This window comes from Palaemon carinicauda, chromosome 7 (genome assembly GCF_036898095.1).
Source record: "Palaemon carinicauda isolate YSFRI2023 chromosome 7, ASM3689809v2, whole genome shotgun sequence".
Classification (NCBI taxonomy): domain Eukaryota; kingdom Metazoa; phylum Arthropoda; class Malacostraca; order Decapoda; family Palaemonidae; genus Palaemon; species Palaemon carinicauda.
In genome coordinates, this window is record NC_090731.1 from 87588535 (window position 1) to 87616034 (window position 27500).

At 39.8% G+C, this 27500-nt stretch overlaps 1 protein-coding gene across 4 annotated transcripts in view; it reads right to left on the bottom strand.

The window, feature by feature from the left end:
- The window catches only part of LOC137643958 (neuronal calcium sensor 2), a 736704-nt gene that overhangs the window by 27812 nt on the left and 681392 nt on the right, over positions 1–27500 (bottom strand). For all 4 annotated transcript variants that reach the window (XM_068376759.1, XM_068376762.1, XM_068376760.1 and 1 more), the window contains one exon: positions 14971–15099. In XM_068376759.1, the coding sequence (XP_068232860.1) occupies positions 14971–15099 (129 nt within the window). The remainder of the gene's footprint in view (positions 1–14970; positions 15100–27500) is intronic.

The window sequence follows — 27500 nt, forward strand, 5'->3', positions numbered from 1 at the left end:
ACTATTTTATCTCGTTTCTCTTCCTCTTGTTTTGCTGAAGTTTTTTATAGTTTAAATAGGAAATATTTATACTAATATTGTTACTATTCTTAAAATATTTCATTTTTTCTTATTTCCTTATCTCGTTTCCTCACTGGGCTATTTTCCCTGTTGGGGCCCCTGGGTTTATAGCATCCTGCTTTTCCAACTAGGGTAGTAGCTTAGCATTTAATAATAATAATAATAATAATAATAATAATAATAATAATAATAATAATAATAATAATACTCAGGAAGATCAGATGGAGTTGGAAGAGAAGGGGTAGGAATGATGATGACACCAAGAGCAGAAAAGGCATTAACCAAGTGGAGAGCTGTAAATAGTAGATTGTTACTAGCAAAGTTCAAATCAAAGTAGTGCAACATGAGTATTATAGTTTGCTATGCCTCAACAAATGATTCCCTTGAAGAAAGAAAAGCTGAATACTATGAAGAACTGCAGAGGGTAATAGATGCGATCCCAAAGAGAGATATGAAAATTGTGATTAGCAACTTCAATGCTAAAGTTGGAAGGAATAATCGAGGGATAGAGAATGTGATGGATGACGAGGGTCTTGGCGAAGTTGCAAATGAAAATGGAGCACATTTCATACGTTTCTGTTCAGCAAACAATCTTGTCATTGGAGGTACTCTTTTTCAATACAAGAACATCCACAAGTATACATGGACTTCACCGTGTGTCAATTAAAAAAATCAAATAAATCACAGTGCCATAAATAAAGAGAGAAGAAGGAATTTGAAAAATGTAAGGACCTATAGAGGTGCGGATATTGTTAGTGATCACCAGCTCCTCATTGCCACAGGGAAATTAAAAAGGAGAACACCCAACAGAAAGATAGATAGAATATATGGGTTTGATAAAACTAAAATTTTAGAAGAAGAGCACAGAGAAACATTTGCAATTGAATGTAGGAATCGATTTGCAGTCTTAGAGACTTTAAGAGACGAAGAGCAGACAATTAATGAAGAATGGTGTGATATTAAGAACATATATCAGTCAGTTGGTTGTGAAGTCTTGGGACACGCAGTTACAAGGAGAAAGCCATGGATATCAAATGATACTTGGGATACTATAAAAATGAGCCAAAAACAGAAATTGATTGTTGAGAGTTTCCGAGGAAGTAATGAAAATTACAAGGTAGAGCTTGCTAGGTATTCTAGTATTGATAGTGAGGTCAAAAGAAAGCTAGGAATGACTGGAGAGAATATTTACACAGTAAAGCACATGATGTTGACAAAGCGATGAATTCAGGAAGTGGTTATGGAGTATGAATTGCTCATAGAATCATTAATGAAATCTCTATGGGGTAAAGAAGAAGAAGCATATACCCATCAAAAAGAGAACTGGATCTGTTATAACAAAAGAAGATAGAGAAAGACAACGTTGGAACGAACACTTTAGTGAGGTTATGAATAGGAGATATGGAGGGAATAATTTGATTGATATACCTGGAGCTGATGAAGACCTTGATGTGCCCATGAATGAATTTAGTGTGTTTGAAGTCAAAGCTATCCTAAAAAAAAACTAAACAGATGGAAAGCCCCGGGATTCGATGGAATAATTGCCAAGATGATACTGGCCGAAAATAAAGTGACTCCCACAGTACTTATAAGATTATTTTGTAGATGTGGCATGAAGAGGCAAAACCTGATGAATGGGAGTTAGGAGGTGTTAGTGAAAATGGCTAGAAAGGGGGACCTGACTGATTGCAATAACTACAAAGGCATAACACTTGCGTTAGTTGTTATGATAATATGCAGTATGCTTATTCTAAAGACCAGAGAGAAAGACTGATGAAAAGCTGAGAGATGAACAAGCAGGATTTAGAAAAGGTAGAAGTTGCACTGATCAAATTTTTATTTTGAGACATGCTGTACAGCAATGCATAAAATATAGAAAGCCACTTTTGATGGACTATGAAAAAGCAGCACTGGCCAATTTTATGGAGAGTCCTGTGTTATGGAATTCCTCTTAAATGTGTAAAGCTACAACGCTTTCTGGAAAAGTAGGATGCTACAAGCTGAAGGTCTTAAACAGAGAAAAATAGCCCAGTGAGGAAGGGAAATAAATAAACTATGGAAAGAAATTAAAATTTCAAATAAAATATTTTAAAAACAATAACAATATTAAAACACATCTTTCATATATAAACTATAAAGAGAGATTTATGTTAGTCTGTTCAACATGAAAACATTGGCTAGCTGCAAGTCTGAACTTTTGAAGTTTACCAATTCAACTACCCTATTAGGAAGATCATTCTACAATTTGATCATTGCTGGAATAAAACTTCTAGAATACTGTATCGTATCATGCCTCATCTTGGAGTAGGCCTAACTATTAGAATTAACTTCATACCTAGTATTACGAACAGGGTGGTATTGGCAAGGAAGATCTGAATGTACAGGATAGTCAGAATCATGAAAAATCTTATGCAACATGCATACCGAACTAATTGAACGATGGTGCCAGAGATTAATATCTAGATCAGGAATAAGAAACTTATTATACCATAAGTTCCTGTCTGACAAATTAATATGAGAATTAACAGTTAAAGACCAGACAGGAGAACAATACTCAAAACAAAGTAGAACAAAATAATTAAAACAGTTCATTCAGAATAGACTGATTACCGAAAATCTTAAAGGACTTTCACAACAAACCATTTTTTTTTTTTGTGCAATAGAAGAAGAGACAGACCTAGTGTGTTCTTTAAAAGTAAATTTGTTGTCAAGAACCACACCTAAAATTTCAAAATAGTCATACAGTGTTAAAGAAACATTATCAATGCTGAGATCTGGATGTTGAGGAGCAAATATGCTCGACCTACTTACAGTCATACTTTGAGTTTTGTTTCGATTCAACTTCAAGCCCCATGATTTGCACCAAGAACTAATTTTAGCTATGTCTCTACTAGGGGAATCAGCAACCCAAGATCTACATTCAGACGATAGAACTGATGCAAAGAGAATAGCATCATCTGCATATGCAACAAGTTTGTTTTCTCGGCCAAACCCCATGTCATGTGTATATAGCATGAAATGGAATGGGCCAAGAACACTAGAAATTCAATAATGATGCTAAGAAAAGATCCACCAACTCCTAACTGTTTGATTTGAATATAAGGGCGTCAAGATTAACATGGTCAAAGGCAGCAGTAACATCAAGACCAATCATATGAACTTCCTGACAACAATCAAGAGATTTCTGTACATCATTGGATATTGTAAGAAGGGTATCACATGCTCCAAGTCCTTCACGAAAGCCAAATTGCAAACTAAGGAACAGATGATTGCCTTCCACAAACCTTATTAGACGTTTTTGCCAAAAGACGTTCATAAGCTTTAGATAATATGGGAGTTACCAAAAGTGGGCGGTAATCAGTTGGACTTGACTACTACAAAAACATTTACATAATGCAGTAACATTACTGATTCTCCCCCAAAAACTAAAAGCCAACTTGCGCAAAGTAACAGATAATTTTGGAGCTAAGAAATCTGCAGTCTTTATAAGAAAACAAAGGAAAAATACTATTTGGGTCTACAGTGACCTCCATAACCATCAAGGTCCATCAAGAGAGCTTTAATTTCACGAGATCGAAAACCTAAACTAGTTAGTTTAGCCTCAGGAAAACAAGAATGAGGAAGATCAAGTTTCTCATTACTCTCCTTACTGTCAAGCACTACAGCCAAAAGGGTTGCCTTTTTCTTTGGACAGTGAGTGACAGAGCTATCTGGTTCAAGTAATATTCATGTCTCTCGCCTGCGATGTATCAACATTTATGTATATCCCTGACCTGGCAGCATAGTGTCATTGTAGTTTTGCATTCTTCTTCATATGATGCTGTATATCGGCTGAAAAGCACGCTTTTGTAATCTCTTCGTTGTTAGGTGCTTAGTTAATAAGAACCTTTATTTAAGAAGTTAGCGTTTCCTTCTCTCCTAAAGTAGAGCCCCAAATGGACACTACTATCCTAATCAATAATTTAATCTCTTATCACCATATTTTAAGTAATAAGAAATATCAGAAGTCTCTCAAAACAGACACGAGTGCTATTATTACCGAAATCCTATCTTCTACACTGGAGGTGTGACGAGCCAAGAGTAGGTTGCGACTCAAAAGCGGGATGAAAGCAACTGAATCTTTATTTCAGACACATCGAGTATATATACACACTAGGTACCGGCAAGAAGGTCACAAAATACTGCATACTATTTCTTGTCCAACCGGTTCTGTTAGCAGTTAACAATGAGAAATAGGCAGACAGGTTCATGCAAGTTGCTGTCAGTGCGAGGGGAGAGCGAAAATACAAAGGATAATATATACAAAAAAGAGAAATGTCGTTACTATGTACAATCGTGTGAAACACAGGCGGTACATGGCTTCCCCCACAAAAATGATATACTGTACATGTTAAATATGGTGCCCAGATCTAGAGAGACACACTGACTGGAGATAAGCAGGTTTTTGATGATCAATGGAGACCCAGTCTTCTTTGCCACGAATGTTTAGTAGGAATGCTTTCGGATTGCGCCGGATCACAAGGAAAGGGCCCGTGTAAGGGGGCGTTAGCGGTGCCTTGCTAGTGTCGTTGTGTAGGAAGACGTGCATTGCAGAGTGCAAATCTGTTGGTATGTGATGCTTCGCTGGGGGCTTGTAAGTCAAGCGACATGGAGTAAATTTTCCCACGACGTGACGTATGCGCTGGAGATCGTTGGAGGAGGTTGCAGAAGGAAAAAATTCGGCAGGGACGACCAACGGTTCGCCATACACCATTTCAACTGCCGAGACGTACAGGGAGTCTTTAGGGGTGGTCCTTAGTCCCAGGAGGACCCAGGGAAGCAGAGTAAACCAGTTGGAGTTGTACCAACCGTGTGTCACACAATTGTACATAATTCCTTTTGTATATATTATGCTTGTATCTTCGCTCTTCCCTCGCACTAAATACAACCAGAATAAACATGTCTGCGTGTCGCCTATGTAACATTGTCATTTTCTCGAACATGTAATTTCCTGTTGCCTTGAGGTTTTGTATATAAAGGAGAGTGTTCCATAATAAATTAACTCAGTTGATTGCATCCTGCCTTTGAGTTCACAACCTTCTCTCGGCACCATCTCATTGGTGACCCCGGAAGTCGACTCGCTCCCACCGCCTTCCACCCTCCACCCCCGCCCCTCCATCGTTGGTACTATGGCGGACTCTACGGAAGTTGCCGCTGCGGCTCCCCCATAGAAACTTTCGTCTTTTGCCAGCGGAGAGGCGTTTGCTTGGTTTCAGCACACAGAAGTCCAGTTTCGCATCAACGGCGTGACTTGCTCAACCACCAAAGCAGATTATGTTCTCACGGCGATACCCGAGGACACCTTCCCAGAAATATCCGACTGGCTTTGTGAACAAGGAGACACCCCAATAACGTATGACGCCCTCAAAACATACCTTCTGCAGCAGTACTTGCTGACGCCAGCCGCCCGTATAGCAAAGCTTTTTCAGCTCTAGCAAAAACCGTTGGGGGATCAAAGGGCTTCGCTTGCCCTCAGGGAAATGACCAGTATCGCTCGCCTTCAACCTGCCGCAGACGGCTCTCCTCGTGAGGTGAACCTACTTCGTGCCCTATGGATACGCCGTTTACCCGGACCTATACGCGCTGCCATACCCGATGTCGATAGTTTACCCATAAAGGACTTGATGACCAAAGCCGATGCCCTTATGGACTGCCACTTCAAGACCTCCATCAACGCCTCCACCCCTGACGAAGAAGATGGCTATTCAACGTCAACCGAAGCCGACATGAATGCCGTAGGACATACACGCCTACCACATGACGTGCTGAAGTGGCGACAAAGCCGCCCACCACCCACCAATCGCTCGCGCCCCAACAAACGACTTCTACAGCCACTTACTACCTCCCATCCGCCGCAGTTTTGCTACTACCACTTCAGATTCGGGGCAACCGCGAAGAAATGTGCCGAGGATTGTCAGTGGCCAAAAAACGTGTAAGTAGGCCATCACTCGTGGCGGTGGCCTCCCGTGTTTCTAATCTTTTCTTTTTACATGATGCAGGAACGGGCGTGCAATTTTTGGTAGACACGGGTGTTTGTCGTTCTCTTGCCAAGGAAACTCTTCAAGACACGACGTAGTCTGTCTACATCTGCCAACGTCCGCTTGGTAGCTGCCAACGGATCTGCGATACCCACCTACGGTTACGAGAACCTCACATTATCGTTCGGAAACGGTAAATTCAATTGGAAGTTTCTCGTTGCTGACGTCACATTGCCAATCCTCGGTGCGGATTTCCTCTCTCCTTTCCACCTTCTGGTCGATGTCGTCCACCGACGATTGGTCAACGCAGACTCGTACTTGTCGACACCTCTTCAACCCGCCCCCTCTAACCTCGCTCTCCACATCAGCGCACCCATGGACACCTACGCCCACCTCCTTACGTCGTACCCGGAAGTTTTCCGTCCAGAACTTCGCCAAACGCCCACGGTTCCTGCTAAGCACGGTATTTATCACCATATCAAGACGACGGGACCCCCAGTCTTCGCAAAATTCAGACGTCTGGCACCGGAGCGATTGGCAGCCGCAAAACAGATGTTCGCCGAAATGGAGGAAATGGGCCTTTGCCAAAAGGCCTCCAGCCCATGGTCGTCACCCTTACACATCGTTCTGAAGAAAGATGGCTCCCTCCGTCCTTGCGGGGATTACAGGCGCCTGAACATGCAAACAGAACCGGATCACTACCTCCTCCCAAACATTGCCGATGTGACCTCCTACCTGCACAAAGAGAAGGTTTTCTCTACGCTCGACCTCCTGAAGGGGTATTATCAGGTGCCTATGAACCCAGAAGACATCCTCAAGACTGCCATCGCCACTCCGTTTGGTACATACACCTTCAATTACTCCTGTTTTGGCCTTCGTAATGCTGGGGCCACGTTTCAACGTCTCATGGATGGTATCTTAGGAGACCTCCCTTTCTGTGTATGTTATGTGGACGACATACTTGTGTTCTCCTCCTCAAAAGAGGAACATCTCCGTCACCTGCGCATCGTGCTCGACCGCCTGCAACAAAACGGCCTTGTAGTCCGGTATGACAAGTGTACCTTTGGCGCCAACGAAGTGTCATTCTTAGGGCACCGCATCACTCCTGAAGGAGTCCATCCCCTCCCTGAAAAGGTAGCAGCCGTTCAGAACTTCCCCGCGCCCTCGACCGTCAAAGCTCTGCAGGAATTCTTAGGCATGATCAACTATTATCACCGTTTTCTGCCAGCCATTGCCGCCACTCTTCCTCCCCTCTAAGCCTCCCTCAAGGGCAAGCCAAAGGACCTGAAGTGGGGTCCCCTTCAAGAAGCAGCCTTAAAGAAGGCCCTATCAACTGCTGCAGCTCTCACTTTTCCTATCCCACATGCCCCTCTCCTTCTCTCCACCGATGCCAGCGACGTCGCTATTGGTGCAGTACTCGAGCAGGTGGTCAACGGCTCGCCCCGCCCATTGGCCTTCTTCAGCAGAAAAATGTCCAAGGCAGAATCGGGTTATTCTACCTTCGATCGAGAATTGCTGGTGGTGCACTTAGCTGTCCGTCACTTTCGCCATTTCTTAGAAGGTACGCTCTTCGTCATTCGCCTTTACTCGACAGTCTGATGCCTGGTCCGCCCGGCAACGCCGACATCTCTCCACCGTGGCTGAATATAATTGCACCCTTCAATACGTCCCTGGGAAAATGAATGCCCAGTCAAGAAACACATTGGCTGACGTTCAACTGAGATTGGATTACAACGCCCTGGCTGAAGCCCAACGATATGATCCAGAATATCAACCATGTAGGACATTCTGCACGTCCCTCCATTGGGAAGACTTCGCCCTCGAAGACTCCAACACCACCCTCCTCTGTGACATCAGTACTGGCAGACCGCGACCTTGGATTCCTGCTCCCATGCGCCGACAGGTGTTTGATTTCATTCACGGCCTTTCACATCCCTCGTACCGTTCTACTGCACAGCTGCTGAAGGCAAAGTTCATTTGGCACGGCATTTCTAAGGATGCTAAGGATTAGGTCCGCGCCTGTACTTCTTGCCAAACTTCCAAAGTACATCGACACACGGATTCAGGAGTGGGCACCTTTCCTCAACCTCAGCGTCGTTTCGCACACATTCACATCGACGTTGTAGGCCCCCTACCCACATCACAAGGACATCGTTACCTGTTTACCGTCATCGACCGCTCCACCCGTTGGCCTGAAGCCATTCCCATGGAAACTGCAACGTCCGCTTCATGTACATCTGCCTTACTCTCTGGATTGATTGCAAGATTTGGTATCCCTGAGCATATTACTTCTGACAGGGGAACCACTTTCACCTCTCAATTGTGGACATCATTAGCGAATCTCCTGGGCATCACCCTACATCAGACAACGGCCTACAACCCCGCTGCCAATGGAATGGTTGAACGTTTTCATCGCACCCTCAAAGCAGCTTTGATGTTCCGCTGCAAGGATTGCAACTGGTTTACTCAGCTTCCCTGGGTCCTCCTGGGACTAAGGACCACTCCTAAAGATGCCCTCGATGTCTCGGAAGCTGAAATGGTGTATGGCGACCCGTTGGTCGTCCCTGCCGAATTTTTTCCTTCTACAACCTCCTCCGACGATCTCCAGCGCATACGTCACGTCGTGGGAAAATTTACTCCATGCCGCCAGACTTACAAGCCCCCAGCGAAGCATCGCATACCAACAGACTTGCACTCTGCAACACACGTCTTGCTGCGCAATGACACTACCAAGCCACCGCTAACGCCCCCTTACACGGGCCCTTTCCTTGTGATCCGACGCAGTCCGAAAGCATTCCTACTAAACATTCGTGGCAAAGAAGACTGGGTCTCCATTGATCGTCTAAAACCTACTTACCTTCTGCCAGATGACCCGCCTACAGTTCGCCTCTCTAGATCAGGGCACCCTATTTAACATGTACAGTATGTCATTTTTAGGGGGGGAGCCATGTACCAACCGTGTGTCACACAATTGTACATAATTCCTTTTGTATATATTATGCTTGTATCTTCGCTCTTCCCTCGCACTAAAAACAACCAGAATAAACATGTCTGTGTATTGCCTATGTAACATTGTCATTTTCTCAAACATGTAATTTCCTGTTGCCTTGAGGTTTTGTATATAAAGAAGAGTGTTCCATAATAAATTAACTCAGTTGATTGCATCTTGCCTTTGAGTTCAAAACCTTCTCTCGGCACCGTCACAGAGTTCTTGCAGTGTGACTTCAAAGCTGCTTTGAGGGTGCGATGAAAACATTCAACCACTCCATTGGCAGCAGGGTTGTAGGCAGTTGTCTGATGTAGCATGATGCCCAGGAGATTCGCTAATGATGTCCAGTATTGAGAGGTGAAAATGGTACCCCTGTCAGAAGTAATATGCCCAGGGATACCAAATATTGCTATCCATCCTGAGAGTAAGGAAGATGTACATCGGGCGGACGTTGCAGTTTCCATGGGAATGGCTTTGGGCCTACGAGTGGAGCGGTCGATGACGGTAAACAGGTAACAATGTCCTTGTGATATGGGTAGGGGGCCTACAACGTCAACGTGACTGTGGGCGAAATGACGCTGAGGTTGAGGAAAGGTGCCCATTCCTGAATCCGTGTGTCGATGTACTTTGGAAGTTTGGCACGAAGTACAGGCACGGACCCAATCCTTAGCATCCTTAGTAATGCCGTACCAAATGAACTTCGTCTTCAGCAGCTGTGCAGTATAATGGCGCGAGGGATGTGAAAGGCAGTGAATGAAAAACACCTGTCGGTGCATGGGAGCCGGAATCCACGGTTGCAGTCTACCAGTACTGACATCACAAAGGAGGGTGGTGTTGGAGAGGTGTCGACAAGTACGAGTCTGCATTGACCAATCGTCGGTGGGCGACATTGACCAAAAGGTGGAAATGAGAGAGGAAATCCGCACCGAGGATTGGCAATGTGACGTCAGCAATGAGAAACTTCCAATTAAATTTGCCGTTTAAAAATGATAATGAGAGGTTCTTGTAACTGTAGGTAGGTATTGCAGATCTGTTGGCAGCTACCAGACGGACGTCGGCAGACTTAGACAGACTATGTCGTGTTCTGAAGAGTTCCCTTGGCAAAAGAGAACGACAAGCACCCATGTCTACCAAAAATTGCACGCCCATTCCTGTGTCATGTAAAAAGAAAAGATTAGGAACACGGGAGGCCACCGCCATGAGCGATGGCCTACTTACACGTTTTTTGGCCACTGACAATCCTTGGCACATTTCTTTGCAGCAGCCCTGAATCTGGAGTGGTAGTAGAAAAACTGCGGCCGATGGGCGGCAGTAAGTGGCTGTAGAAGTTGTTGGTTGAGGCGCAAGCGAATGGTGGGTGATGGGTGGCTTTATCGCTGCTCCGGCACGTCACGGGGTAGGCGTGTGTGTCCTCCAGCATTCACGTCATCTTTGGTTGACATTGAATAGGTGTCCTCTTCGTCAGGAGAGAAGGCGTTGATGGAGGTCTTGAAGGTCGTGAAGTGTCTGTCCATAAGGGCTTCGGCGTTGGTCATCAACTCCTTTATAGGTAAACTATCAACATCGTGTATGGCAGCGTGTACAGGTTCGGATAAACGGCGTACCCAAAGGGCACGAAGTAAGTTAACCTCACGAGGAGAGCCGTCTGCGGCAGGTTGCAGGTGAGCGATACTGCTCATTTCCCTGAGGGCGAGCAAAGCCCTTTGGTCCCCCAACGGTTGTTGAGAGAGCTGAAAAAGCTTTGCTATACGGGCGGCTGGCGACAGTGAGTACTGCTGCAGCAGGTATGTTTTAACGGCGTCATACGGTTTTGGAGTGTCTCCTTGTTCACAAAGCCAGTCGGAGATTTCCCGGAAGGTGTCCTCGGGTATTGCCGCGAGAACATAATCTGCTTTGGTGGTTGAGCGAGTCACGCCCTTGATGCGGAACTGGTCTTCTGTGCGCTGAAACCAAGCAAACGCCTCTCCGCTGGTAAACGACGAAAGTTTCAATGGGGCAGCCATAGTAACAGTAAGGGAGGGGGGGAAGGCGGGAGGAGCGAGTCGACTTCCGGGGTCACCAAGAGTAGGTTGTGACTCAAAAGCAGGATGAAAGCAACTGAATCTTTATTATAGACACATCGAGTATATATACACACTAGGTCCTGGCAAGGTGGTCACAAAATACAACATGCTATTTCTTGTCCAACCGGCAACCGGTTCTGTTAGCAGTTAACAATGAGAAATAGGCAGAAAGGTTAATGCAAGTTGCTGTCAGTGCGAGGGGAGAGTGAAGATGCAAAGGATAATATATACAAAAAAGAGAGATTTCGTTACTATGTACGATCATGTGACACACGGGTGGAACAGAGGAGAGGAATTCAAGTTCATTAGATGAATGTCACTTCAATCATGCCTGTAGGCAGCCCTAATGTAAACACAGGAACATGAGCAGAGAAGACGAAAATCAATAAGATGGATTGATTTTGAAAAGTACTTGCACTATGCAATAAAGATAATGAATAACCCTGAAGGATTTGGAGTGTTAAAATAACGCGACTACCAAAGTAGCAGTTTTCTATTAGGTCTAGCAACGTCTTGGTGCTTAAGACATTTTAATGTTTAGAAAAGCATTCAATTACATATGTTCTCTGTCAATTCTTATTCCTTTTGCTATTTATTATCTCTTCCCTCTACTTTCATTCTTTGAAATATGAGTAAACATCCTCTTTGGTTTGTTTTATATAATTTCTTGCACATTCTGAAAAAAAAAAATTACGTGCCTACTACTGGTGACGAATACATTAACTCAGATTTCAAATAATAAAAGGTGCAAAAAGGTGATTTCGAGTTAAGCTTTAATGACAGATAATTCTGCTCCCTCACATCAATACAATACTTGGGAAGAAATGATGTCACGAGTTCGATGCTTCAACGAAATAAAACACTAACCATTAAGATTTGTAAGGGAAACTTGACACTATAAATGTTCTACTTCTTCCCCACCGTTATCCATACATTGTCATCTCTGTTCTCTCAAGCTTTGCTTCCTCTTTTTGTCTTAAAACCCAAGTTTCTGATCCATACATTATCACTGGTCTCATTACGATGCTATAGATCTTGACGTTTACCTTGATTGGCATTTTCTTATCAAACACCACTCCTGCTACCTCCGTCTACTTTCTCCATGCTGCTTTTATCCTATTCTCAACTTCAGCCTCACACCCTCCCTCCTGATTTATAGTAAATCTCCGCCTCTACTCTCATGCATGGCTTTCCTGTCCCTACTTTCCTTACTGCTCACCATAGCTTCAGTCTTATCCACATTCACCCTCAAACCACCCCTTTCCAAAATCTCTTGCCAATCTAACATCCTTCTCTGTTATTCTTCCTCATTTTCAAGAGTAATGAATAAATCATCTGCATATAAGAACTCCACAACTCTTTATTTCTGATCCCTTCACTTAACACACCCAAGACCAAAACAAATAAAAACGGGCTTAATGCTGGCCCCAGGTGTAATTAAACACTACCTTCAAAGGTTTCTGTTTCTCCAATAGCTGTTAATAGTGTTGCTATTGTTATTTTGTATATCATCTCTACCATTCTAACAAACTTCTCTGGGACTTTCCTTTTCCTCAAGAACCAATACATCACTTCTCTTGGTATTCTATTATTAACCCTCTCTAGATTTACAAAAGCACAGAAGGGCTTCAGGTATCCCTCTAGTCTCTTTTCCTGTAACTGCCTTACTATAAAGATTGCAGTGACCCACAGTCCCTCTCCCCCTCATGAATCCATACTGCTGTTTCCCAATCTTTACAATCTGTCTCAATCTTTCATCTAGTGAACTTCCTAAAACGTTCAAGCCATGCTCTGTTAGTTTAATTCCCTTTAAGTTACTACCTTTCTGCTTAAATATATATACCATAAGACTCTCCTCCCAGTCTTTAGGCATTATTTCCTCTTCCCATATTGCTCTCAATAAATTCAATAAATCCAGCATCCATTCTTCCCCCTCTGTAACTAGTATCTTGACCATTTCCATTTGAAACTCCAATGAGCCTGGTGCTTTACCATTCCTCATTTTACTCAATGCCTGCTTCACTTCTGTATTCCGTGTCTCCATCACTGGTCCCTCCAACCTTTATGCTTCTCCTAGCTCCTCTTTCTCTTTTCCAGTATCTAATTGTAGCTCATAACATTTTCTCCATCTCCTCTAAATGTCATCATCCATATGCAATATATTTCAATCTCTATCCCTGATGAACAGCAGTTGCTGCTCCAAATCCTGCCTTTGCCTTTTCTTCAAGTTTGAATTCTTATAGATATCCTCTTCTTCCTTTGTTCCTAGCCTTTCATTTAACTGCTCAACCGCTCTTTCAGTGGCTATACCTACTTTCCTCCTGGAATGTTTTTCATCTTCTCTGGACCATTCTTCGGCTCCCTATACCTTACTTTCCAGTCTTCAAATGCCTTTGATTTCCCTTTAATTGACACTATAAATGTTCACGCAGTTCAAAAGTAAAGTGGAACAATTCCATATGATTTTTTTCTTCTAGAAATTATTTCGTTGAATTACCAAACTTTAAGTTGCCATGTATTCAACTAAGGGAATGCGTGATAAGATTACATATTCTATTGCTTTATGTTCCATTAACTTCCGTCAAATATTTACGCATTTGTCGGAAAATTATCATGACAATCGGGCTGGCACAAGATTAATTCCCACAACTATACTCCCAGTGTCAATCTATTCTATTTAATGGAAGGACTTTTGACACTACTTACAATTACCGAGCACCCACAATGAGGTCGAACAGTTTCGGTATCTATGACAGTCTGCTTTTCCTTGGTCACCCTCTTCCCTTTCCTTCTAAGACAGGGCATGCGAGAGCCTTCCCATGATTTACTTATCTACTCTTTCTACATAGGCAAACTGCCCATGCACACTCTTCTACTTTCCTTTACTTACTAGGAAATAAGTATTGTTCCCACCTTAATACAAATAAGTCTTGAGTTACAAAAAAAAAAAAAAAAAAAAAAAAAAAAAAAAAAAAAAAAAAAAACAGGGAAAAGCATTTCTTAATGTACAAAGGAGACTATGTAAGGTAGCAAAGATATCCTGAAGACTGGTGATGTTGTTGGTCGGCCTTGTTAAACTTTCAAATCATGTTTAAAAAACGAGCATTAATAAAGAAATTACTGTACATTACCAGCGTACTGTATATTCTGAATGATTTCATGAGTCGAGTTAACAAGTGCCAGCCAAGAAAATAAAAATAAGAAAATTGGCTTCAATAAAAAAAAACCACCATAATAAAAAATAATATAACGATCGGGGTAAAATTGAAAGTACCGAAAGAAGGAAAAATCAACGCTTTCGCGACATGAAACATTTTGAAGTGTAACCTTGTAGAAACAAAATATCCTCCGAAACACAAACCCAATGGTCAAAGTTTATGCTGTAGTGAAAAATATAAAAGGCCTACAAGGTCTTACACGTATAAGTCACAGTTCAAGTGAAAGTAAAGATACAGAATGATGCCCACACATGAGTTCGAACCACATATCAAAGTAAGGAAATATTCTACAGTATAAGGGTTCTTAATGGGTATATAACTTAATGGGAGTAGGAGTCAAAGTTACGAAATATTAGGCTCCTGCAAGAATACTTAACTTTATGATGAAAGTATAAGTTAAAGATAGGAAATATAAGAAACAAACATAATGGCTAACCTATAGGAAAATACAAACTAGATGTAAAGTAAAGAAATATAGGCATCTCAATATTACACACACACACACACACACACACACACACACACACACACACACACACTACTCAAAGTATAAGTATGTAAGGTCACACGTATAGGGATCGAAGTATAAATAGAAAATGCCGAGAGTTTTTGATCTCACGTACCTGGACGATCTTTGTCATCTCTGAGACGTCAATGACACCGTTCCCGTCGACGTCATACATGCGGAAGGCCCATTTGAGCTTCTCCTCCGGTGTGCCCGCACTCGTTACGTCGATGGCCAGAAGGAATTCCTGTAACGGGAGAAATGTACGAATGTCAATGTCATCATCACAAAGGAGAGAGAGAGAGAGAGAGAGAGAGAGAGAGAGAGAGAGAGAGAGAGAGAGAGAGAGAGAGACTCATTGTAGTAACACCTACCACATTATCATAATCTTGACAAACTTCCCAATATATCTACGGTTTCATTATTCTGCGCGAGATCATTCTTACTACTCTAAAGACTAACCGAAGGAGTGTTCACTGAATAATGACTCTTGAGTCACAGCCCCGTATTCTGTCCTCAAAGAGCTTCCAACCGAGCTAAGAAACACGTCATATGATATTCTATTTAAGCTCGCAGAATGACCAGAGCCCCGGACAGTGGGAGCAGATAGGATTAATTTTCAACGCAATGTCTAAGAATTTTCAAACAATTTCACAGTCGTGTCGGTTATAAGTTTATACCAGTCTCAAACATATTAGCGGAGGGTTGAGAGCACATTTGAAATACATAACTTGTATGATAAGTGATTCTTAAACTTGAAAGCAGACCAATCGTGTGGATTCAAGAACCAATACATTATAAAAACAGAAACTTTCTAGGAATACTTGGTCAGAAGTTCCAGTCAAGAAACTCTGCGAAGCGTATCAGTTTCAACATAAAGGGTAATATAGCAATACACATGCACGCATCTGTATATGTTCACCTGTTTATTCGTTTATATTCATATACTGTATTCTTCAATTGATATCTCTGTTTTTCATTTTGGATAATGTTTCCTATGAAAGCCTGGTCAGTAATAATGGTATTTTAAGTTTGTTCTGTGTTAATGTTTCCGTATTTTGAATAATAATAATAATAATAATAATAATAACAATAATAATAATTACCATTATTATTATCATAATAACTTTATTAGCTTATTATCAGCCTTATAAATAGTATACATGAAGTTTCTGTACAATAGTTTCATTCTTTACATCCACCCGAGCTGTTGGTGTCTGGTAAAGAGACTGTAAAGATAACTATCAAAAGTTATGTCCCCAAAAATACATCCAATATTGGATGGAACTAACCTTTGTACAGCATTTATTAAATAGTAGTGAATACTGTAGTTGAACAGAACAAAAATGGATTAAGAACAACCAAGAAGAAAGTAAAATGTTCAACCAACCCTGAGTACAGCCTTACATGAGAACATCTTCGATATCCTCTAATGGTGACTTACGATTGATGAGGGGGGGGGGGTTTAAGAAAATGTCAATTCACCATTACCATCATTAATCTCCAATAGATTTAGTAGATTTGAGAACAAAGCCCTCAGATGGATATTGAGAGTTAAATGGAAGGGCAACATTAGAAATTAATTCATAAGAAATTACTCGAGTGGATGGCATCATGATGAGGGGTAGATGGAGATGGTTTAGGCATGCTCTTCGCACTCCCCAAGAGAAATTAGTCCACCAAACGTTCAACTGGGCTCCACAAAGAACTAGAAGAGTTGGAAGACCAAGGCCTACATGGCTGAGGACTATGAAGCGCAAAGTAGGAGATGATGAATGGACAAGTATTAAATTAAAAGCTCAAGATAGAGACGACTGGCAAAATCTAACAGAGGCCCTTTGCGTCAATAGGCGTAAGAAGAGATGATTTCTTCCCATAGATCTAGATAAATTTTACTTCTCATCAATCTATGGTCGATTAACTTTAATTTGTTTAATACTGTTACATCTTTCACTAGAATTAACTTTTTCACTGAGAATAAAATCTACTTCGTTTCTCCATTTTGGGCTTCTCCATGTCCATTTTCTATGTTCCTTTTTATAAAAAAAAAAAAAAAAAATCTATTCATGATTCTTAGATTATTGCTTTCAGAAAATTCTACAAGTAATGATTAATAGGATTAAGGATAAAACAGAGAATGCAATCTTGGAAGTACAGGGTGGTTTTAGAAGAGGTAGGGGTTGTATGAATCAGATTTTTACAGTTAGGCAGATATGCGAGAAATATTCAGCAAAAGGTAAGGAGGTGTATGTTGCGTTTATGGATCTGGAGAAAGCGTATGATAGAGTTGATAGGGAAGCAATGTGGAATGTGATGAGGTTATATGGAGTTGGTGGAAGGTTGTTGCAAGCAGTGAAAAGTTTCTACAAAGGTAGTAAAGCATGTGTTAGAATAGGAAATGAAGTGAGTGATTGGTTTCCGGTGAGAGTGGGGCTGAGACAGGGATGTGTGATGTCGCCGTGGTTGTTTAACTTGTATGTTGATGGAGTGGTGAGAGAGGTGAATGCTCGAGTGCTTGGACGAGGATTAAAACTGGTAGACGAGAATGACCATGAATGGGAGGTAAATCAGTTGTTGTTTGCGGATGATACTGTACTGGTTGCAGACACAGAAGAGAAGCTTGACCGACTAGTGACAAAATTTGGAAGGGTATGTGAGAGAAGAAAGTTGAGAGTTAATGTGGGTAAGAGTAAGGTTATGAGATGTACGAGAAGGGAAGGTGGTGCAAGGTTGAATGTCATGTTGAATGGAGAGTTACTTGAGGAGGTGGATCTGTTTAAGTACTTGGGGTCTGTTGTTGCAGAAAATGGTGGAGTGGAAGCAGATGTACGTCAGAGAGTGAATGAAGGTTGCAAAGTGTTGGGGGCAGTTAAGGGAGTAGTAAAAAATAGAGGGTTGGGCATGAATGTAAAGAGAGTTCTATATTAGAAAGTGATTGTACCAACTGTGATGTATGGATCGGAGTTCTGGGGAATGAAAGTGATGGAGAGACAGAAATTGAATGTGTTTGAGATGAAGTGTCTAAGGAGTACGGCTGGTGTATCTCGAGTAGATAGGGTTAGGAACGAAGTGGTGAGGGTGAGAACGGGTGTAAGAAATGAGTTAGCAGCTAGAGTGGATTTGAATGTGTTGAGGTGGTTTGGCCATGTTGAGAGAATGGAAAATGGCTGTCTGCTAAAGAAGGTGATGAATGCAAGAGTTGATGGGAGAAGTACAAGAGGAAGGCCAAGGTTTGGGTGGATGGATGGAGTGAAGAAAGCTCTGGGTGATAGGAGGATAGATGTGAGAGAGGCAAGAGAGCGTGCTAGAAACAGGAATGAATGGCGAGCGATTGTGACGCAGTTCCGGTAGGCCCAGCTGCTTCCTCCGGTGCCTTAGGCGTTGGGCACAACTGGCCGTACTACCAGCTACGGGGAGTATACGGGCAAAATTTTTGTGAAATCGTGGGTGTGACGCAAGGGGCACGCAACAGTCTTTGACCTCGTAGACCGCCGTATACCAGCGGCAGAGTCTTCACTCGCTGCACTAAAATGTTCTGCGGCAGTCAAGAAAATTTGTAGTCGCAGAAAGGATGCACGTGTGACACAAGTAAGCCATGCGTGTGACTTACGTGCAACTTACGTGCTGTAGGATTTTCTGTGGCATGATCTCCGCACATTAGTCGTGCGTGTAATTTGCGTGTAACTTGCGCCACAAGTACGAGCCACTGACGTTTATCGTTCGGAATTAAAGGAAGTACGTGGTCCGTGCATGCACCGTACAATGCAATTGCGGCAAACGTAGGTGTGTAGTATAATGACCGGACGACGTTAGTACTAATGCACGATATTTACATGATTTTTCAGGATATATATTCTGCTGCAGCAAGTACATCATCATTCAGATGTACATCCCTTTGCCAATTAGGTAGTCTCTCTCTCTCTCTCTCTCTCTCTCTCTCTCTCTCTCTCTCTCTCTCTCTCTCTCTCTCTCAGTATTCTTAATTACTATCTGTCCGGATCCCCAATTTTGTAAAAAGTCGTTAATCAGCTTTCTTGTCCGTGAATATTTGAGTGTGTATTATATATATTTATATATATATATATATATATATATATATATATATATATATATATATATATATATATATATATATATGTATATATATATATATATATTTATATATATATATATATTTATATATATATATATATATATATATATATATGTATATATATATGTATATATATATATATATTTATATATATATATATTATATATATGTGTGTGCATATATATATATATATATATATATATATATATATATATATATATATATATATATTATATATATATATATATATATATATATATATATATATATATATATATATATATATATATACTGTATGTATATATATGCATATACACACACATATATATACAGTATATATATATATATATATATATATATATATATATATATATATATATATATATATATATATATACTGTATGTATATATATGCATATACATATATATATATATATATATATATATACAGTATATATATATATATATATATATATATATATATATATATATATATATATATATATATATATATATATATGCACATACATACACATATATATATACAGTATATATATATATATATATATATATATATATATATATATATATATATATATATATATATATATATATATATATATAATGCATATATATACATATATATATATGTATATAATATATATATATATATATATATATATATATATATATATATATATATATATATATATATATATATATATATATATCGTTGGGCACAACTGGCCGTACTACCAGTTACGGGCCGTATACCAGCCGCATAATCTTCATTCGCTGCACTAAAATGTTCTGCGGCAGTCAAGAAAATTTGTAGTCGTAGACAGGATGCACGTCTGACGCAAGTAAGCCGTGCGTGTGACTTACGTGTAAATTGCGTCACAAGTACGAGGCACGCACGTTTATCGTACGGAATTAAAGGAAGTACGTGGTCCGTGCATGCACTGTACGATGCAATTGCGGCAAAAGGAGGTGTGTAGTATAATGACCGGACGACGTTAGTACTAATGCACGATATTTACATTTTTTCAGGGCATATAATCTGCTGCAGCAAGTAGATCATCATTCAGTCGTCAGGTCGTTCATCATGGCTGTTATGTCAGAGAGAGTGAGAAGAATCCTTCATATCGTGACACTTGCGAACCGTGCGGCACCCGTGCGTCACACCTACTTCACCCGTACTGAACACTCAACACACTAACAACCAATTACATCGCAAGAGTTCATGGCTACGACTGAAAAATCCCCAGACACGTATGGCTAAAAAATTCGTACGGGGAGGTATGCCCAACGCCTTAGATGACCGCGGAGGTAGCAGCAGCAGGGGATTCAGCATTATGAAGCTTCATCTGTGGTGGATAACGGGGGAGGGTGGGCTGTGGCACCCTAGCAGTACCAGCTGAACTCGGTTGAGTCCCTTGTCAGGCTGGGAGGAACATACAGAGTAGAGGTCCCCTTTTTGTTTTGTTTCATTTGTTGATGTCGGCTACCCCCCAAAATTGAGGGAAGTGCCTTGGTATATGTATGTATGTATGATATAAACAAAAGAACTTCTTATACCTTGCTGGCACCCAATTTGTCAAGTGGACATAATCAATTTTTGAGAGAATCAGACTTCAAAGAATATTAGAAAACCTAAGTTGTTATGTATTATAGAAAAAATCAACTGCTATTGCAAGCAATCTGTACCAACCGCTAAGAAAGGACAGCATTAAGAATAATTATAATAGCAAATTTTGTGCAGTAATCATATGAGCAAATTTCTGAGTAATATTAACGCTCTTTTGACTGAAACCACTATATAGGAATACAATTCAAATTGAAAATTGTGATTACAAGAAATACGGCTGGACAAAAATCCCTGTACAGTAATTACCACATACATGCTCGAAATAAAAGGCAGTTTCTTTTACCAGTAGCACTAATAATTAAGAGCACAAAATTAACAACAAATCACCTAACTTTCTATCTTTGTTTGGTAGGTTGGGTTAGGATTGGAAAATAGAACGGAAAATGGCAAAAGGCATTTTTTAAAGTGGGGAAAATAGAAGGATTAAAGTTAGCAGGCTTGCCTACTATGTTACATAGTTGGACATTCCAATCGCGGATTTCAAATGTGTTTCTTTTTCAATTTAATGGTGAGAGCCGGTTACAATAGATAAAACATTGGAGAAATTTAAAACAATCATTTTGTGGTAAGCAATGGACATACTAAAAACACCTCTTATTATATTTACACGTAACATTTTTCAGTATATCTCAGACACGTTTGGCAACATTATCGTACCAACATCATATAATAAATCAAATGTAAATTCAAAGTATTTATCCTAAAAGAATTCGGCATTGCGACAAGTGCGCTTGTAAACTCTATGCCGAAAAAACTAAACGAAAAGGCTTTGTGGAGATCGTTCTAGTATCCTCAAAGAATATCGTCGAAAACTCATGAAGGTTAAAGAGAAGAGAGACAAATATCTAACATATGATAACGATGTCAATCCTTTTCACGATCAAAATGAAAAGAGAAAAATCTCTACTTTGATATAAAATTCATCAAAATGTTGCGTGGTTAAATTCATTTTAAAGGCTCAACATCCACGCTGAATATTACTTACCACCAAACATTATATAGGTCAAATGTCAGCGGGTGACTGGATAACAACATAGGAACAGCAGGAAAAAAGGAAGGGTGTGGGGACGGGGTGGCTTAGACTTTCGTTTCTTATAGCAAAATCTCCTGGTCGAGGCTATTGCTTCCATTCGAACTGAGCATGAATTTGGTGAATAAAGGTGATTTATATATATTATCGATTTCATTTCAAGTTGCATTAACTATATATCTAGCATCAGAATCTGTTCCAAGAACGAATAAATGAAGAGGACTAAGCGAATTGTGCAAAATGGTTACTGAAACTCTACAGCCAACGACGATTTAGAACAAGTGGCAACGTGCCATGACCAGACTAAAAGTCAAGCATACATTGTTTCATTAACGATTGGCAAACCTACATCACGGAAAACAAAAACTAATTCCAATTATCATATATTCGATGAAAAAAAATACAGAAGTAACAAGTGAACACCAGTTTGGTTCAATGCCTCATTTCTAAAATAATTGAAATTGAAATCATGTACACTTTATTAAAACCAAGTATGACGTTCATGCTGTTCATTGAGGTAACAGTGAAAATATTCTAAAATCCCATTTCTTTTTGGACAATGGAATTGGCAATTTATTGGTCACACGGTTTAACCAATTTTTCTTACATTTCATTAGAAAATGCTGAATTCTCTAATATCTTCAGATTTTTCAGTGTCAAATGCACTCCGCATATGTAGGAAAATTCAATTTTCCTGTTGGAACCAACTTAATTTTTGACAAGCCTTTTCGGAGCTTTCCTGTAAGAGGTGATATGCGACAATTCAAACCACTCTTCTTTGAAGATGATAAAATTTCAAATAGTTAATGCTATGGAAATATCTACTTTGTTTTTATGAAAAGCGAAATGAATTACCATTCAGCTTACAGAATCCTGCATTCGAGCCGTATATGAGGTAGAAATTTATTCCTACTGAACATATGATTGTGGATTCCTTTCATTCTCCAGTGTATACAGACGAGATCAATCTTCTGCAATCCTCTTGTCGAGACTCACATTTTACTGTGAACATTAATTCACTGATATATGTTCAAGTCCCTTTTCATTACACCAAAAAATACAGCAATACAGAGGATGGAAGCTCAACTTTAATAATCTGAGAATGATTGAAGCTACTGAATAAACATTTGCATATTGCATAAACTTCAACAACTGAATAACACTTAAGTTCTACATTCTACTGCCAATACAAATAATTAACTAGCTTTTTACTCTTTAAAACAATTGTTATTTCTTATAATAATAATGTTAATCACCTGCCAATTCCTCTGATCTCTCAACACCCCTTCATCGAATACTGATAGCAGGTATACAGATCCCAGTTCTGTATATTCCGTAGGGAGATTAATAATTATCTATTCTTGAGTAGACTAAGTTAATGTCTAACAAAATATGCGAAATTGCACTTTTATGCACAATTTTCTTGCGCAGAAGAAGACAGTGTAACTTCAAAAATTCCCCATCCTAAAACAATGTTCTTGTTACTTGATATAACCAACTCAACGCTACTCAAATAAGCTACAGTAATTATACTCATCAGCAAAAACGTATACAAATTTTGTGCAATAAAGCTATCTGCATGTATTTACAGCAAAGGCACCACAATAGAAATATCGATTTTCTAACAAAATACATTCGTTTCTAGTCAAATACTAATGCCCAAGGAATTCGTGTAAACTACTGTGCCCGAAGAAAGAGCTCTTTAAGACAAAGCTGCCAATGCTAAAGAAATAAAAGATCCATAGATCAATAAAAGGAATTAAGTTGGCCTTTTTCGATCATGATAATGAAATCGAGAAAGACTTCATTTCCAGTTTCAGACGTATAAATATTCTATGAATGCTCATTATATGGAAAAAAATTCAAAGAACAGAAAACCAATGGAACACAGCTAGAAAAATTTCTCCCCAGGAAACAGTAATGTTTCAACGATCTCTTTAAGGATGGGGAAGTACTGATAACTTCTAATAATAACATCCGCTTAAAGGCTTCTGAACTCGTGACGATTTATACGCTGTTGTAAAGGGCCGGGTTCGCCATAATATGCAACAAACCTTATCGGCTTTGTGAAAGCATCGAGTCATAATGAAGACGCAAGTTAACGGAATAAATCTAAACATATGATAAAAACACCAAAGTTTGCTGAATGGTGTAATGTCAGTCAAATAAAACCCTACCACGTACGCTACGGTTTCCAAAACATCAAGTATTTCGCTTCTCGTCAAACTGAATAAATTTATCCTAGATGAGGAGTTGAGGGAGGTGGGGTAGATAATTTAAAGGTACAGAGGCAAAAGAGGGACAAGGCAGTATAGCTGCACGTGTGTATACGATATCGATATACTGTACATGACAAATGTATGAAATAATTTTTTGGGGTGACATACATTGAATAACAAATAAAAAAATCAGGTACATGATACAGTTCTCTGCTTGCCCTTACTTCAGAAGAATATACTTTGGTCCTACAACCCTCTTCAAATCGCAATTTCCAGGATTAATGGGATACACCCTGAGGCTACAGGCATGCTCGTGTTAGATACTAGTTTCCCGAGAGAGAGAGAGAGAGAGAGAGAGAGAGAGAGAGAGAGAGAGAGAGAGAGAGAGAGAGAGAGATCACTACCATAATTCTACAATTCTAATCAGTCAGTATTTTACGCCATTATGCCAAGGTTACACTTTTAATAATAATTTTTTAACAGCCAATATTCAAAACGGAATTCAAGAAAAATACGACAGCCAATATGAATAAGAAGAAGATTTCTAACAAACTTCTATTCCACGTATACTTTAAAAGGAAAACAAGACGATGATTGTAAGAATAAGTGGAACATAAATTCAATTAAGCAAAACCGACAAACGTAAATTGTGCTCTTAGTATAACAGAGCGTTTTTTTTTTTAAACATGGTTCAGATAGACATACTCATCCAACTTCCCAAAGTAAACATGAAGCCCTATAAGATATATCACAATTCAAAATAAGTAGAGGGAACCCATAATCCTTAAACTTTTCATCTACTTAATAAGTTACTCCACAAAATTTTGGATATTTGTTTTTATTTCGTTACTCTTAATGAGGTTTTACGGCGAAAGGAATTATGTTGGTACATAATTGCGAAGAGCAATGTTTCATCATTAACAGAAACTACACAGCGTATATTACGTTAACTAAGTATAAAAAGTAACTCATGAATAGAATCATCACTTACAGTTAAATGTGTATATATGTCCCAGGACCCCTGATAAAAAATATATAATTGATAATTTTATAGGCGTTATATCTAATACCTAACTATAGCAAAATGTTTTAAAGGCATAGGATACCATATATATCGTGTAGATTATTAAAATGTAGAATTTTTCAATAGTGGAGATTTCCACTACCTTTGTAGCATAAGCACTTCGAAGGATGTACTGACAGCATCAAGTAGAGAGAGGAGCCAGTATAAACCGTTGATTTGAGTAGACAAGAAGGCCAGTGTTGTGGGTGCTTATGTGCAATTTTGTACAACCGACAGTGAAATAAAAAACAATCTGAATCCCATTAATTGATGTCAGTGAGTGAAGTCTGAATGATGATGTGAATAATACCCGAAAGAACCGAGTGTAAGATATCTAAGAAGTCTGCAAGAGCCATGGTGGCTGTGGAGGGAGAAGATGAATGGGCTGTCAGGAGCAGTGGAGTTGGCAAGAACACCTAAATGATAGATGACAGGGTCGATATGCTGACAGACTTTGTCAAGGAACTACTACAAAACCAGCCTCAAAATGCACCAAGGCTATTCCATCACTCTTGAATGGATCTCAACAAACTTGTACTGGAATTAGCTCCTCACTAAAAATGGGTGGGCAAAAAGCCTTTGTCCAAAATGTCCCAAATTACATTAGTCAACGGTCAGGCCGTTTGCCAGAGAAAGATCAGTAGTCCTCCTTAGGGATTTTAAAAATGCCACATATGGCTGTCAGTGCAAAGAAAAAACCATACAACTTCAATGGTTACTGGCAGAAGCGCCAGCAATAGAAGTGACAAGCTGGGCTCCTGAGCGCCTCAGAAACTATAATGAAATATGGTGACAGTTACAAGCAAAATATATATATCAGCTGATTTAAGGATGGGAGACATGAAGAACTATTAACTGAAAATTTGGGAGAGAGAGTCCATCTTTAGCCTCTTGATTAATTTATATACAGGATTTGTGATAGCTTCGCAGCCTAGAATGCCAACTTGCCCAAAAGTGATAAGCAGCCGAATGCCCGAAACATATCATGAAACTAGTGTCACCACACCTACATGGATGCTTGTATGACAAACAGATGCCGGAAGATGTCGTCCCAGGCATACAAAATAACATAGATAGTCTAACACAGGAGGGAGATACGGTATAAGTTGAAGCCCAGCCTCTTTGGGCTTGTAAAGGGTCAAAGAGGGGAAATCAACTGCAGTAGTCACACAATTATTGTTAGTGGGGTAGTGCCAAAAAATTATCAGGTCCATAGACATGTATATAGTGACTAAGGATGTTGTTTTGAAATGTTTAAATAAACACCGTGGCAAGCGTGGCATTCAATGTTCTAATGAGTAGGAGAGTTAATGTTTCTCTTTTACCTTAATTTCTTGTTTTGACAAAGTTACACATACTGTAGACATTGTCTTGGTAGCGATTTACATGACCAGGTGACTGAGGGTTAGGGCAAGTGTTGTTGTAACAAATGTTGATACTTCTAAATACCTCTGCCTTAAATACACTGTGTAGTACTGATAGAACCGGGAATAGAAAGTTGGATGTGTTACTCAGTTAGGCGAAGGACATGTTCAAGAAAGTACTCCTTGTGTGATTCCCGGCTGCAAGGTCTGGAGCAGCTCCCTTAGTGCTGGAATTGCAATGAAAGCCCGTGGAAAGGCAGTGTTGGGTCGATCATGTACATAAGATTACCTTGTCCGTGGAGCCGATAACAGTCAGCACCACCTAGTATTATTGAGAGTACTTGCATTAGTTACAGCACATTAAAGACTCCATAGAATAGAGGGGTGTGCTTTTAGTTCTTCTATTCTCAAATCCCGAGTTGGAGTCAGTGAGAAATGTGTGTTCAATAATATCAGCATTTTTGTTCGACATCTTTTATATGGCGACGGAGAACATATTTTAAGATGTATAATGTTAAGTGGAGTCTTTATTAGAGATGCACTATGACATGATTAATAAGTCTGTTACATTACATAACATAGAGGTGGAACTATTAAGAGATTCAAGTTTATTGTGACCGATATAGAGAAATCACTCAATCAGGTGTTTCATCATGTGAGCAGGGTGCAGTCGGCTCAAACAGATAAAGAACTCTTGCTTAGGAAGTGCAATAGGTTTGCTTTTTTTTCTTTCACTTATGTTCGAAGATGAAATGGCCTCCATAGTAAGTGTTATTTGGCAAGTTAAACCCTTTATTCCATGAGCTTAGTCATTTTATCTCTTTTACCGGATTTACAGAATCACATGGAACTGATGTAATCCACACCGGAAAATATTTAGCCCAGTATTATGAAATGACCCTAAAGACTGAGAAGCACAGGGTAAACTTAAGATATGTGTGAGGCTATACCTTACGTCATCTCAGAAACATGATAATTTATATGAACTTATTCCACTGTGGGTGAAAATGCCGGGAGTTTAGGAAAAAGGGGTTCGGCTGCCTTCTCATGAAGCCATTACCGTCAATGACGGGACTGCTTTTTGTTTTTTACAAATGACTGATGACTACAAGAGAGTTGGAAACAAATATATTTGTGTCGAGAAACAATCAGATTGTGTAGTGGTCTCTATAATAATTGTACAACGAAGGGCACTAAATGTGTAAAAGATCACGCAAATGCATTTCCACCA